Raw genomic sequence first — 15,925 nt, forward strand, 5'->3', positions numbered from 1 at the left:
AGGAGCGCTCGACGCCGGGAGGCAGGTTCCCTCCACCTCGCCTTCCGGCAAACGTAGCTGGAACCTGCGCGCGCGCACTCTCCTCCCGCTCTGCGCTTGGCCACATCCGGGCGGATGCTGGCGTGGAGGGGGTTCAAGATACGCCGAGCCTCGAAGCCCTGAACTCTGCCCACACCAGCGCTGTTTGCAGCTCCGCTGAGACAGTGGGAATAAAGACTTAAGGCCTCTCTGCCGCCGGCGATGGGTCCAGATCTTCAGTTCCCGAACAGGAGGAGCCTCGTCCACCGTCCCGGCATGTTAAGCCGAAGGGGTGGAAGTGGATGAGATCTCTGTAGAAGAAAGTGGAAGGAAGAAAGACCAGACTGCCAAGCACCGTATCTCTAGCGTGGACCCACCTTTCAGCATCGAGGAGCAGGAGTAAACACGAGTTGTTGAGTGTAAACACAAGCGGTCGGAACAGTAGGATGCAAACCAGCATAAGCATGTGACGTGGAAGCCAAGGCTGAGGAGTTCCAGACAAGCCGAGTAGGACGTTTTAAGCATTTATGGATGTAGTGTGAGTGATACGGGGAGACGCTGAACGTTCGTTTCGTTTTCACTGTATCCCTCTGCATGAAGTGTTGAGAATAGACCTCAGGGCGGGGCCAGGGTCGGGGCAGGGGCTGGTTACGAAGAAATGACTTTCAAGAGTCAAAGTGCCAGGCAGGGATAGAACTTCTGCTTCCAAATGTGACAGACTAAGACCCTAGTGGACCAGGCCCCAGCAGAAAACAGCTATAAATTTGGACACAATACAAAAAGCAACTACCCTAATATCCTAGGATGCAAACGGAAGCAGGCTGCCTCTGGTCAGGAGAGCAAGCTTGCTTGGAGAAGGGCAGTTAAGGAACCACACAGGAAAGTCCCCCTTTCCTTGGCGTTTAGCTTGGAGCTAAGTGCAATCCAGGAGGCAAGGTCTGCGGCAGCAGGGGTGCACAAGGGAAAACTCTCAGTTTTTCTTCTCTGGGGAACCAAAAAAGTGAAGCCAGGAAACTTTGAATGCTGAAGAGATTGGGAAATACCGAAAGGGCAGGAGGCAGAGAGCGGATCCCGAACTCCACTCACATCTCTGACAGACTCTTGAAGCAGAATCACAGCAGTTCAGTTAAAAACGAAAGATCTGAACTGAGACTAGAGTTGTCCCCCAAGAAACAGAGTTCACAGTTCAAATCCAGCCGAGAAATAACCTGCAAATGCAAAGGAAATAACACTCCTTGCAGAAAAATAACAGAATCCAGAATCTCCACAACTTACCATTCATTAAGTCCAAGATATGATTCAAAATTACTGACATAAAAATCAAGAAAATGAATCACATTTTCTAGAGCCCAACCCTGAGGTGAATCAGATGTTAAAAACTGACGGATAAGGATTTTAAAGTGACTATTATACCTCTCCTCAATGAAGTAAAACAAAACATGTTTTCAGTGAATGAAACTCTCAGAAGACCAAAAAAAAAAAAAATCAGCAGAGAAAAAGATAAAAGAATCAAATGGAAATTCTGGAACCAAAAATTAAAATTTTAGAAATAAAAAAAATCCACTGGTGGGTTTAACAGCCAAATGGAAATTACAGAGGAAAAATTAAACGAACTTGAGGGTAGAACAACCATCCAAGAAATCATCCAAGGTGAACAACAAAGAGAAAAACGATTTAAAAAAAAATAAACAGAGCCTCAGAGACCTGCTACATGTTATCAAACAACCCAACATACATGTAAATGAAATACCAGAAGGAGAAAAGAAATAGAAGGGGGCAGAAAAAAAATTAAAGAAATGAAAAATTCCCCAAATTTGATGAAAGACAGAAATTTGCACGTACAAAATGCTAAATGTATACCAAGTGAAATCAACATGATGAAGTCCCTGCTGAAGTCAAACTGTTGAAAACCAGATAAAAGCTTGAATGTATTTCTTTTAATGCATTACATACAGGGAGAAGTACATCCCATTCAGTGATGTAAAACCTCACGTGAAGATTCATAAATTGCCCTAGAATGTACCGCATTTGAATGAAGTCACTAACCTTTGCCTCTACAAAGTAGCTGCTAAGCCCTGAAGAAGCGAATGACACTGAAATTAGTAAGCTCCTTGAAGCACGGAACACTGACACTAATTCAAGTAATTAGAGGTGAGTAAATCTTTCTGTCTCACCTCTAAAGGTTCCAATCAGTTCAGATAATGGTTTTTATAGAAGCATTTAAAAGCATTTTGTTCCTCATATGTGGGGAAATTTTATAAAGCCATAAGGCGATCCAATGGAATTAGGTACTATGAGAACAAATACTGTGGGAATAAAGGGAAGATTTTAGCTTAAGTTTAAGGGAAAAAAGTGGGGGAGGGGTGTTTTATGGAATCCCCAAAGTATGAGGAAAGAACCATTAACTGTAAAAAGCAACATGCTAATGGTATCCTTAGGCAAATAGATGAAGTTCTATTGCTAAGAAAAATCATGATGCATTTAAGCGTAAATATTAAATGCTTCTGACCTTTAATGTCATTGTCTATTACAAAGAGTTGAAAAATGAAAATAGAATGTCCCTTGGCTTCCATATTAAGCAGTGGAAACTTATAAATAAATCTTGGTGATTGGGAGTGGCTAAGAAAGAAAGCAAAAGATTTGGAAACACTTAAAGAACCTAGTGTTTAAAGTCTAGTCAAAATGGCTATTGTGACAGTCTAGAGGGAAATCCACCAAGAACAGGTTAGAGTTTCAGCTTCTGATTGATTGAAGAATGTCTCCTTTCATAAATGCTTCAATGGTTCACTATATTAGAGAACCAAAGAGGTTAGGGAAAAAGCTAGATAAGTAAGAACAAATGAAATTTCGCCTGAGTACACTGGATGTAATCGAATTCCGTGTAACTGGCACTTCTCTACTGATTTCCCATCTTGATATCTGAGCCAGACCATTTTATTCTTAACAAAAAAAATCTAATGTCTAGGCAGAGGCATATTAATTCAGTCAGAGTCTCCATAGGAAAAACGAACTTTGAATTGTCATGTGAATGTTTAGTGTGTTAAAAAGAAAAGGCTTTTTTATGATATTGTATAAGACAATGATCTCAAACTGAAAAATGTAGGCTAGTGTTCTGGATCAGCTTTTTAATTCATTGGTCGTGAGAATTCTCATATATATCTTGTTCCTTCTTTTGTACACGAAGCATACAATTTCCCATTCTCCGTGTTTCAAGAATAGGTGAAATGTTTTTAGTAAAATATTAAGAATGCTGTGATGTTTTAGTATTTGTATGCATGAGTATGTGTGAAAGATTTCATACGTATAAGAAAAGAATTTAGAATAATCAAAATGTGTCCTCTCCAGTTTCTCATAAATTTAAGACTACAATCTAAATTCCCCATTTACAAAATCAGAATATAGTATATTTAATTTTTTTAAAAGATACTACTTACATTTGGAACGCAAAAAAAAAAAACACCCAACAACAAAAATAAGGTACCTAGGATAAAGATGAGCAAGCCCTTTTTTGAGAACATTATAAACGTCATTGAAGTATGTCTGTCCATTTATTTAGGCCTTTTGTAATGATCTTCAATAACACTTATAGATCAGTTTGGGGCAAATTGCCATCTTTACAGTACTGATCTATAAATTCTAGCAATTTCATAGTCCCAACAGGGATATTCCTAATGCTTCATAAACTGATTCTGAAATGTGGGCCCAGAGGGCCAAAAATGACCAAGATCTTTCTGATGAACAAACTGGGAGAATATGTGATACTTTTGTAGGGATAGATAAACCAATGAAACCAAGTAGAGAGTCATACAAATATGGACAGGGATGACTTTGCAGATGAAATGCAGAGTTGAGGCAATGAATACTCACACACACACACACACACACACACACACACACACACACACACACACACACACACACACACACACACACATATACACACACACGCATGACACTGGATCCCTAATTGTACCATAAACAAAATCTGATTTCTTCTCCCCCCTCTTTTTAAAAAATTGAGATATAGTTGATTTACAATTTTATATTAGTTTCAGGTGTACAACATAGTGATTCAATATTTTTATACATTATACTCCATTTAAAATTGTTATAAAATAATGGCTGTATTTCCCTGTGCTGTACAATATATCCTAGTAGGTTATTTATTTTATACACAGTAGTTTGTACCTCTTAATCTCATATCCCCTTCTTCCTTCTCCCCACTGGTAACCACTAGTTTGTTCTCTATATCTATGAGTCTGTTTCTGTTTTGTTATATTCATTTGCTTGTTTTATTTTTTAGATTCCACATATAAGTGATAACATATAGCATTTGTCTTTCTCTGTCTGGTTTATTTCACTAAGTGTATTACCCTCCAGGTCCATCCATGTTGTTTCAAATGACAACATTTCATTCTGTTTTTTTATGCCTGATTAATGTTCCATTGTATGTATGTATATGCCATGTCTTCTTTATCCATTCATCTGTTGATGGACACTTAGGTTACTTCAGTATCTTGGCTATTGTAACTAATGATGCCATGAACATTGAGGTGCATGTATCTTTTTGAATTGGTGTTTTCATTTTCTTCGGATATATACCCAAGAGTAGGATTGCCTGATCATATGGTAGTTCTATTTTTAGTTTTTTGAGGAACCTCCATACTGTTTTCCATAGTGGCTGCACCAATTTACATTCCCACCAACAGTGTACTATGGTTCCGTTTTCTCCACATCCTCACCAGTATTTGTAATTTGTAAACTTTTTGATGATAGCCATTCTGACAGATATGGGGGTGATATCTCCTTGTGGTTTTGATTTGCATTTCTCTAATAATTAGCAATGTTGAGCATCTTTTCATGCACCTATTGGCCACACATATGTCATTTTTTTTTTTGCAAAAGTGTCTATTACAGTCTTCTGACTAAATTAGGCAACAGATCCAAAAAAAAAAAAAAGATTGCTACAATTTACATCAAAGAGTGTTCTGCCTAAGTTTTCTTCTAGGAGTTCTATGGTTTCTGGTCTTACCTGTAGGTCTTTAACCCATTTTGAGTTTATTTTAGTGTATGGTATGAGAAAATGTTCTAATTTCATTTTTCTGCATGTAGCTGTCCAGTTTTCCAGCACCACTTATTGAAGAGACTGTCTTTTCCCCATTGTATATTTTTGCCTTCTTTTTCATAGAATTCATTGACCATGGGTGTGTGGGTTTATTTCTGAGCTCTCTATTTTGTTCCGTTGATCTATGTGTCTATTTTGGGGCCAGTTCAATACTCTTTAGATGACTGTAAATTGTAGTATAGTCTGAAGTCAAGGGGTGTGATACCTCCGGTTCTCCAGAATCTTCTTTCTCAAGATTGTTTTTGCTATTTGGGGTCTTTTGTGTTTCCATACACATTTTAAAATTACTTGTTCTAGTTCTGTGAAAAATGCCATTGATATTTTGATAGAGATGTTATTGAACTTGTAGATTTCCTTTGGAAGGTTGTGCCCTTTGACCGCTTTCACCCATTTCCCTCGTCCCACTCCCCATCCGCCACCAGCAGACTCTTTGTTTCTGAGCTTGGCTTTTTCAGATTCCATATATAAGAGTTCATATAATATTAACCTTTTTTCTGTCTGACTTATTTCCCTTAGCATAATGCCCTGAAATTTCATCCATGTTGTCACAAATGGAAGGATTTGCCCCTTCTTTTTTATGACTGATATATATCACATTTTCTTACTCATTTATACATCAACAGACATGTAGCTTTCCATGTCTTGGCTACTATAGATAATGCTACAGTGAACATGGGGGTGCAGATGTGTCTTCAAGATAGTAATTTCAGTATTTCAGTTTCTTCAGATCTATAGAAGTGGAATTCCTGGATCGTATGGTAGTTCTATTTTAAATCTTTTAAGAAATGTCCATATGGCTTTCCATAGTGACTGTACCAGCTTTTATTTCCACCAGCAGTGTACAAGTGTTACCTTTTCTTCACATCCTTGTCAGCATTTACCTCTTCTCTTTGATAATAGTCATTCATAATAGATGTGAGGTGATATGTCCATGTGGTTTTGATTTGCATTTTCCTGACGATTAGTGATGATTAGCACCTTTTGACATACCTGTTGGCCATTTGTATATCTTCTTTGGGAAACTGTCTATTTGGGTCTTTTGCCATTTTTTAAATAGGCTTATTTGGTTTTGTTGTTGGTGTTGGTGGTTGGGTTTTTTGTTTCTTGTTTGTTTGTTTTTACTATTGCAGTGCATGAATTTCTTGTTTTTCGTTATTTTTTAATTGAAGTATAGTCAATTAAAAATGTGTTAGTTTCTGGTATACAGCAAAGTGATTCAGTTTATATATATATATGTATATTATATATATATATATTCCTTTTCATAATAGGTTATTACAAGATATTGAATATGGTTCCCTGTGTTGCACAGTAGAACCTTGTTGTTTATTTATTTTGTATATGGTAGTTAGTATCTGCAAGTCCTGAACTCCCAATTTATCCTTCCCTCCTTTTCCTTGGTAACCATAAGTTTGTTTTCTATGTTTGTGAGTCTTTTTCTGTCTTGTAAAAAGTTCATTTGTGCCATTTTTTTTAGATTCCACATATAAGTGATATCATATATTTGTCTTCCTCTTTTTGGCTTACTTCACTTAGTAATGATAACCTCTAGGTCCATCCATGTTGCCGTAAATGGCATTATTTCATTGTTTTTACAGCTGAGTAATATTCCATTGTGTGTATGTGTATATCTATCTATCTACACCACAGCTTCTTTATCCAGTCATCTGTTAAAGGACATTTAGGTTGCTTCCATGTATTGGCTTTTGTATATAGTGCTGCTATGAACATTGGGGTGCATGTATCTTTTTGAATTAGTTTCCTCCAGATACATGTCCAGGAGTGGGATTGTTGGATCATATGGTAAGTCTGTTTTTAGTTTTTTAAGGAATCTCCATACTGTTTTCCACAGTGGCTGCACCAATTTGCATTCCCACCAGCAGTGTAGGAGGGTTCCGTTTTCTCTACACCCTCTCAGCATTGATCATTTGTGGACTTTTTAACGATGGCCATTCTGACCCTAGTGAGATGACACCTCATTATAGTTTTGATTTGCACTTCTCTGATGATTAGTGATACCAAGCATCTTTTCATGTGCCTCTTGACCATCTGTGTGTCTTCATTGGAGAAATGTCGGTTTAGGTTTTCTGCTCGTTTTTTGATTGGGTTCTTGTTTTGTTGTTATTGTTATTATTGAGTTGTATGAGCTGTTTGTATATTTTGGAAGTTAAGCCCTTGTCAGTCACATTGTTTGGGAATATTTGTTCCCATTCCACAGGCTGGCTTCCATTTTGTTTATAGTTTCCTTTGCTGTGCCAAAGCTTATAAGGTTAATTAGGTCCCGTGTGTTTATTTTTCACTTTTACTTCTGTTGCCTGGGCAGACTGCCCTAGGAGAGCATTGCTACAATTTGTATCGGAGAACGTTCTGCCTGTCCGTATTTATTTTGGATATTAACTCCTTATCAGATACATGGTTTGCAAATATTCTCTCCAAATATTTGCTTCTCCATGTTGTTGGCTGTTTCTTTTGCTGTGTAGAGGCTTGTTAGTTTGATGTAGTCCTACTTGTTTATTTTTCCTTTTGTTGCCTGTGCTTTTGATGTCATATAAAAAAAAATCATCGCCAATGTCAAGGAGCTTTTCCCCTATGTCTTCTTGTAGGAATTTTATGGTTTTAGATCTTACACGTAAGTTAATTCTGAGTTAATTTTTCAAGTGGTGTAAAGGTCCAGTTTCAGCCTTTTTGCATGTGAATACTTTTCAGTTTTCTCAACACCGCTTATTGAAGAGAATATCCTTTTCCCTACTGAGTATTTGTGGCTGGCTCCCTTGTCAAGTTTTAGTTGACCACATATGCATGGGTTTATTTCTGGGCTCTATTTTCCGCTCCATTGGTCTATGTGTGGGTTTTCATGCCAGTACCTTACTGTCTTCACTACTATCGCTTTGTATAGTTTGATATCAGCAAGAGTGGTGCCTCCAGCTTTGTTCTTTCTCAAGATTGCTTTGGTTATTTAGGGTCTTTTGTGGTTTCATATGAATTTTAGGATTGTTTTTTCTATTTCTGTAAAATCAAATGCCACTGGAATCTTGATAGGGATTGTACTGAATCTATAGATGGATGAGTAGTAGTGACATTTTAACAGTGTTAAGTCTTCCAGTCCATGAAGATTATAGTTCCATTTATTCGTGTCTTCTTCAATTTCTTTCATTAATATCTTATAGTTTACAGATCTTTTACTTCCTTGGTTAAATTTCTAAGTTTTTTAATGTTTTTGATGCTACTGTAAATTAGATTATCAGTAAATCAAATAGTTTGTGGTTCGTGTATAAAAAGGCAACTGATTTTTGCATATTGATTTTGTATCCTGAAACTTTACTGAATTCATTTATTAGTTACCCCAATAAATAGAGTTTTGCAAAGATTGTGTAATCTACCATAGAATCGACTTCTGCACCAAGCTTTGTCTATGAACTAATTAAATCTATTCTACATCTCACACATATGCACTACTGTTTTCATATTTTATACACGCAGTTATGATTAATAAAAATGCATTCTATTAATATGTCTTAGGAGCCTGCCAAGATAGGGGAAATTCCCATTTTCTTTGCTAGGCCATAATTAATTAACAGGCTTAGCTTGTAAATCAGTAAGGGGACCATTCAGAAAACTGAAATACACCCAGAAACGTCACCCATCTCATCGCAGGGCAAGGGCAACGTCTGAAAGTCCCTGTGGCCTGGGCAGAATAGTCCAAGGGCCTCCTTGTTCTCTGTGGCCGAGGCCAGAGTGGATTGTGCCAGTACGTACGTTTGGTGGTTTCCAAAAGCACAATTGCTGTCGTGCACAGGGTCTTCTCTTTTTTCTTGCATTCAGAAAAGGTTCCTCCTTCTAGAAAGTAGTAGGAACTATTGTTTTAGATAATAAAATGAAGAACTTTGTTTTTATATGTTCTTCATATGATTTATATGTTTAAAATTAGAATGGTTTTTTAAAATGTATTTAAGGTAAAATATTTAACCATATAAATTCAAAGTTACTGAGTTTGAAAAATTGGGTATTTAAACTAAAACTTGGGGTTTGAGGCTTTACTCACCTGGAACCTGCCATGCTGCCCTGTGACAGTGACCATTCAGTATCTTTAAAATCAGATGAACATTTGAAAGCACTATGTAGGCCAACTAGACATCAGATATTTAGCTCATTGTTTTCCGTTTTTAACCAAAGTGTTGACTTTTCTAGAAATGATCATATGTATAATTACATAAAATCATATAATATTCCCTCTCTTCCACTTCCCATCCTACCCTCGAGCACGTTCTACTCATTGCGATTTCTCTGTGCCATGGCTCTCATTCTTTAGCTCCATCCACCTGAAATTCCAACCCCCCCGTCATTTTCCTAAAACATGCTACTCACTTTTCAATGCTCAGTTCAAAGATGTTTCTTTAATGAAGCATTTCCTGACCATCTTCATTCCCTCTGTATTCTCCTTTTCCACCATAACATGTATGCCAATTTATTATATTTATTCATTCATTCAGTCGATCTTAATTATCCATGCATTTCCAGCACTGGTGCCTTGGCACAGAGTAGGCACTGAGAAAATGTTGGAACAAATCAGTGAATACAGTTTAAGAAACATAGCTGATCCTTTTAAATGGCACGAAGGAATGTATTTTCAGTTTGTATAAATGTGTTTGGAACTGGAAAGCATTTGTCTATGGTAACTGTTGTATAGCTTTTGGAGATAGGCCAGAGCACAGACAAAGCTTTGAAGTTTGAACAGTTGAATTTTAGCCTTCCCCTCCTCAGTCGCTGCTCTTTTCCTCCCTCCACCCTCCCATAGCCTTGCCTTCTCTTGGACCCAGCATCCTCAAGCTCACATATCACGAACCCATAGGACTTGCTTTGTCATCACATGAGGATCCCACTCAGTTCCCTTCATCAGAGCTTCTCGGGGCGCACCTTGGCCAGAGCTCTGACTTAATGAGTTCACACAAATGTAGGAATGACTACTGCCTAATATTGTTCCCTCCAGTATTTTCATGTTGAAACTGACATATTTATCAATTCAAATGAATGTTTACATTGTAGGATTTGGGGCTGGATAAGAAAATGGAATAAAAAAAAATCCAGGTAGAAACAAGCCCTGCTGATTCAGCCAGGAGACTCCGTCCTCCAGCTCTGGCCTAGCAGGGTAAACGGGTGTCCCGACTTTTTCTAGGGAGGAAGGATTCAAACAGTCAACACCCGAATGATTGACACTGAGAAATTTCATAAATGTTTGTTGAATGAAAAAATAAGGCAGGCATTTGAAAATGTTTTCACATAGGAAGAAATTGATGTCCAGAGAGATCGAGTCTCCAAAATCACACAAAGAATAAGTGACACACGTGAGACAAAAATTTAGCTCCAACTCTAAGCGTCCCTTGCTCTTTCTGGCATGTGACTCCTGCCCAAAGGCAGCTGTTCCCCCCTCTGCTTGGCTGCTGGAGCCTCAGACACTGCAAGACTCTTCCCTGCAAGGAGCCCTCTGCCCATTTCAGAGGCCCTGCCCCCGCCACGGTTGCACTGACGATGATAGTCAAAGAGGTTTTGTTGTTCCAAGTCCCCTGTGCTGGCACAGTGAGGTGAGGGGAGGTGAGCAAAAGTGCTTACTTTCAACATTCAGGCAGGAACTGTGGGGACAGTCTGTTAGCAGTGGAGACAAGGAGATGCATGTGGCTTCCAATTCAACACATTTTCCATGGAAAGAGCATTATAAGCAATGCGTTTTAAAAAACATAATTGGCTTTTATTCTTAAACAAGTTTTTACAGATGAACTGTTTTGTAACATTGATTCTATTAGGGAAAAAAAAGCCATCCAAGATTTGCATCACTGATTTTTAAAGAATTTATGGCATAAATATGATTAGTATGATGGGGACTCCACTTTCCCAAAGCTTCCCCTCCTTGCTCCCCACCCCACAACCCCCATCTTTAAAATGATCCAAGGAGGAAGTCTAATAGTTGCCAAGAAAGATGGATACAACTAGTAAAAAAGACTGTGGGACGGTGCTGAGGGCAAGCTGGGGTTGGAGGGCATGAAGGTGCACTGGTATCAATCCAATCCTGCATACAGACTGATCAAAGTCTATACAGTTTCACAAAGAAGGCACCCAGATTTCATTGTTAGCTTTCCTTCCGTTACATTCAAGAGCAAATGTCCCATGGCAGTGTACCCTAGCAATTCATTTTACCTGCTAATTGTGTTCTTCCATAACCTCTTCTTTTCTTCCTCCTTATACCTGCCCTCCAACGTGTATAGATTTTCTCCTTTCTTTGTTACTCTGTCTCTTTGAGTCGTTAAGGAAGAAGAAAACCATCTAAGCGAATCTCCTCTTTAACATGCCACCCTGTCGAAAAGCTCAGGACCGCGGCTTGGCCGGTAGAGACACTTGCCCCACAAGAGGCTTTCTTTTAATTTCCCAAGTTGGATCTGGCTCTAAAATTCTCCAGCTCTTCCTACTTGATCTTATGGGGTCTACTAGTCAAGAATGAATTTAAAGAGCACTTGAACGTGTAAGGAAATGCAAACATGCCTTTGTGGAAGTTAAAAAAATTGTTTATGTTAGTCATGAATCACTGGGTGACTTTCCATTTTAGAACTCTACCCGTTTAGTCAATAGGTGCATTATGAAAAGCTGGATACATTGCATCACTGTGAAGGACTTTAGACTGCGGTTTGCAAAAGCAGAATAAATTTTCTCGGAGTTGCACCGCTATGTACGCGCGCGCGCACACACACACACACGCCCGCATTCACACGCCCATCGGCAGACGCGGCCACACCTCACAGTTCTTGGGGAAGCCGCAGACCTCAGCTGTACAGGCTGAGCCTGGACTAGAGGAACGTTCCGCGGGACTCGGGACAAACAGCCGCACAGACACGACTGTCTGCGAGCGCGAGCCGCAGGCGAGCACCGGCGGCGGCAGGTCCCGGGGCCCCCGGCGGCCAGGCCCGGGCGGGGCGGCGGCGGCGGCGGGAGGGTCCCCGGCTGCCGCGGTGGTGCCAGCGCGCGCGCGCCAGCCCCCTCCCCTCTGCCCCTCGCCGCCGGCCTCGGGCATCCTCGCCGGGCTGTCCCGCCGCGCGCCACGGCTCTGAACATGGCCGCGCACCCCGCGGCCCCCCTCGCCTGGGCGCTGCTGCTCCTGTCCGGGGCTCTGCTCCGCGGCGGCTGCCGAGCGCGCTTCGCCGCCGAGCCGGACTCCGAGGACGACGCCGAGGAGGCGCTGGTTTTCCCCGAGTCGCCCCTGCAGAGACCCACGGTGCTGGTGGTTGTCCTCGCGCGCAACGCTGCGCACACGCTGCCTCACTTCCTCGGCTGCCTGGAGCGGCTAGACTACCCCAAGGACAGGATGGCCATCTGGTGAGCCGGCTGCGCGGGGCAGAGGCGGGGGTGGCGTCCGGGGTGCCCGAAGTGCCGCTGCGGGGCCAGGGGACCTCTCGGAGCACGCGGGAGACGTGGTGCGCACACCCCTCGCCGCCGGCGCGGGTCCTGGCGGATCCGCCGTGGGTTGGGGAAGGACGCGCGGGTCTGTGTGCGCATCGGGTGCTAACGGGGATAAGCAGCTCGTCCCGAGCTCCCACGGGGAGAGTGTGGACAGGGATGACCTCTATCCTCTCCCCGACGGGGCTGGGGAGACCCGGTGAGAGTGCTGGCTTCTCCCCCTTTCCGCTCCCGAGGTTCCTCTTTTCCCTAACCTCATATCCCTCGCCCTGGAGTGAGGGAATGAGGATGCCAGTCGCCGCCGGCCCCTCCAGACGCGACGTCGAATGTAACAGCGGCGACAAGGGGAGCTCTGGGGTGGCTGGGGTGGCGAAGCGTGCGCCGCCCTCGCTTCCCGGTGCCGTGCTCCTGCTCCCACCTCAGAGGCTGGCAAGAGTGGCTCCTGGTGATCCCCGGGTAGGTAGGGAAAGGGGAGAGGGGATCAGGACCCAAAGCTGGAGGCCAGCGGGGACCCGCGGTGTTTCCAACCACACCACCACCACCACCGGGGATGCTGCCTGCTCTGAGCGCTCCAGGCTGACCCGCCCGCCCTTGCATCTTCCCTGGGGCTGAGTGCCTGCCACATATGCTAACCTCGTGGGGCGCCCTGGGCTACTGCGTCCTGGAGCCCCACTCGGGGAGGCAACAGCCAAGTCTTGTTGCCCTTAGGATAGAGCCCCGAGCCGGGTTCCTGTATTTGCTGCGGGGAGGGCCAGGGCATTAGTGCGGGTGGCTGCCCACCTCAACTTTAGGACTTGGTCCAGCCCCGCATTTTTTTTTTTAAAGCAGGTATCAGAGGGTAGGAAGTTGGTGGCCAGGTGAGCCAGATGGAGGAGGAGGTGGGCCCCGGCCAGGGAGATAGGCAGCTAGGTGCATGGACAAGAGGCTTCTGGTCCCCTGAGGAAGACAGCCCAGGTCCCTGGGGGCAGTTTCTATCGTGTGTTGATAAAGGGAGCTGTCCACAGGCAGGACACATCCTTAAAGCGTCTGTTGGGCAGAAAGGGAAAAGAAAGGGTAAAGCTGTAGCTGACATTGGCCGCCTAAGGGGGAGAGGCGCTGAGGTGAGAAAGCAAACATGCGATATAGTGCCGCACTGTGCTATACACTGCTGTGCTCCATACCCTGCTATACGTGCTGGCCGCCACGGAGCCGGGCGTGCTGGGTGGAGGGGGGAACATTAGTGCAACCAGGTTTTAAACCAGAATGAAGGATTTTTTTTAACCATTTCAATACCAAAAGAAAATTTCACAGACATCAGTTCTTAGATGCTTTTTTCAAAAGGGATGTTTTGCAGTATGGCCTTGGTCTTCCTGCATTATGCGGTTTTAAGGAACGTCTCATCAGTGACTGTAGGAAGCTAGGAGAGAAGCAAGCGCAGGGCACAGGCTTGCTACCTGTGTACCGACATTGCCCCTTTTCTCGTGCAGTAAACTTTTAAAAGAGACCCTATGACCCTTATGTTACAAATGAGGAACATGAAACTTGGCTCAGTGCAGTAACTTAGTCACAGAACTGATAAACGATGGAACTGGAGTTTAAGCCTGAAGACCACCCAAGAAAAGTAGTGGTGGGAACATGATATAAGCAAAATGTGTATAAACCTATCAGCTACAGATTAGGAGATTTGAGGGTTTTTGTCACTCGCTTGATGTGTGGTTTTTAGGCCAGTTGCTTGGGATCTGTAGACATCAGTTTCCTCATCAGTAAAATGAGGGAATTGGAATCGATGATTTCAAAAGTTCTTTCCAGCTCTTGGCTTGTGTAGATTTTGTAACATGGTCAGACTCACCCAGCAGTGGTTGTACGTCCTGAGTTCCCTGGGTGTCCCAGATTCTGTGGCCTGAGGTGTTAGCTTTGGATGGGCAGTGCTCCAGTTCTGCACAGACCTTGGGGGCTCTTTCCCCTCACCCTTGTGCATGGTCCCTGTGACTGCCTTTATGATCAGTGTTGGAAAGTTTGGGTAAGGCCTTGGGCAACCCCTCCTTTAGCCACTGAAGTCTCTTCTTTTGAGTTAAAAATCAAAATCCACCAAAGTTTCTTCTTTGGCTTAAAAATCACATATAGTTTATTAGGTAATAATAAAATGCCAGTTTTAAAATAGTCCTTTATAGCTTTCAGAATACTTTCATCAACTTATTAATTTCACAAATATTTAATAATAAGAGCCCACATTCTTCTAAGCACTTTATGTTTATTTTCTGGTTTCATCTTCACAATAACCCTATCAGGTATATATTATTATTATTATACCCTTTTACAGATGAGAAAACTGAGGCACAGAGAGGTTGTCCAAGCACGTGCTCCTAATGATGTTTTTGGTGAGAACCAGGCAGTATGCCAGGTTTGGGCTGAAAAAGATTGGATAGATGTGGCTCCTCATAGACCAATATGTTTATTTTTTAAACTGGGCAGTGTAAGGTGATCTGAATGGCATTTATGGGGTGAGTGCCAAAAAGACTTCTCAATCATATTGGGGTCATTGTGTGGTCCTGGAGGGCTTCTTGAGAAGAGTTGACACTCAGTTTTGAAGGAAAAATAAGAATCCACTAAAATCTGGGAAGGAAGAAAGGTTCCAAGAAGAGGGAATGGCAAGATGAGTAAAAAGGTTGGGGTGCTCACCAGATACTGGGATACTAGCCAGAGTTTCCTGTCAGGGGAGGGCAAGTGAGTGGCAGGTCTGCAGATGCAAATCTCCACACTCATGGCACTGTACCACCGGGGCTGCTGACGCTGGGGCTGGGGGAATATTTGGCCAGGAGGGTGATGGGATATAACCCTCCAGGAGAAGGTGGTACCTCAGTTTAGGATGCTGCAGCTTTGTGGGGCTTCTGCCAGTTACTTACCTCTACTATCTCAGTCCAAGGCTCTACTCAGCGTTCTGAGATGCCGAACTGACTAGTACCCACTCTGCAAAGCCGGCACACGCTGATGTCAAAAATGGTCAGGGTTAGAATGGCCATGAGCTACCCAGAACTTTATAAGACAGAACCGTGTTGGAGCGCAGGGGCCTGGGCTGCCGGCTTCCATTTAACCTTATTTTAGTAACTCTCTGTATACTCACTTTTCTCATTCATCTGCTTCCCTCTGACAGTGGCTGGAGGAGCACCTGGTAAGACTTCTTTCCTGCATGAATAACTGAGAGCCTAGTCAGGCTTGCCGGTGGTGAGGCTTTTTTTTTTTTCCTCTCACCTAAAGTTCTGGACCAGATCTGCACTGAGTACCAAGGAACTGACTTGAAAACGTTTTGAGAGATTGAGTGAGTTATCTCAGTTAGCATCGTTTATTTGGAATCGACTGAATTAA

At 42.6% G+C, this 15,925-nt stretch overlaps 1 protein-coding gene across 3 annotated transcripts in view; it reads left to right on the forward strand.

The window, feature by feature from the left end:
- The first annotated feature begins 137 nt into the window (after positions 1-137).
- COLGALT2 (collagen beta(1-O)galactosyltransferase 2) overlaps positions 138-15,925 on the forward strand; it is a 116,783-nt gene continuing 100,995 nt past the window's right edge. The window contains exon 1 of one of the 3 annotated variants that reach the window (XM_006211764.4): positions 138-2,169. Coding sequence is in view for 2 of the 3 variants with exons in the window: in XM_072945942.1 (XP_072802043.1) it covers positions 12,240-12,502 (263 nt within the window). In the remaining variant the exon portion in view is untranslated. Of the gene's footprint in view, positions 2,170-11,846; positions 12,503-15,925 lie in introns of those variants that run through there. The other 2 variants (XM_072945942.1, XM_072945941.1) reach the window with 2 other exon arrangements.

Source organism: Vicugna pacos, chromosome 21, assembly GCF_048564905.1.
Source record: "Vicugna pacos chromosome 21, VicPac4, whole genome shotgun sequence".
Classification (NCBI taxonomy): domain Eukaryota; kingdom Metazoa; phylum Chordata; class Mammalia; order Artiodactyla; family Camelidae; genus Vicugna; species Vicugna pacos.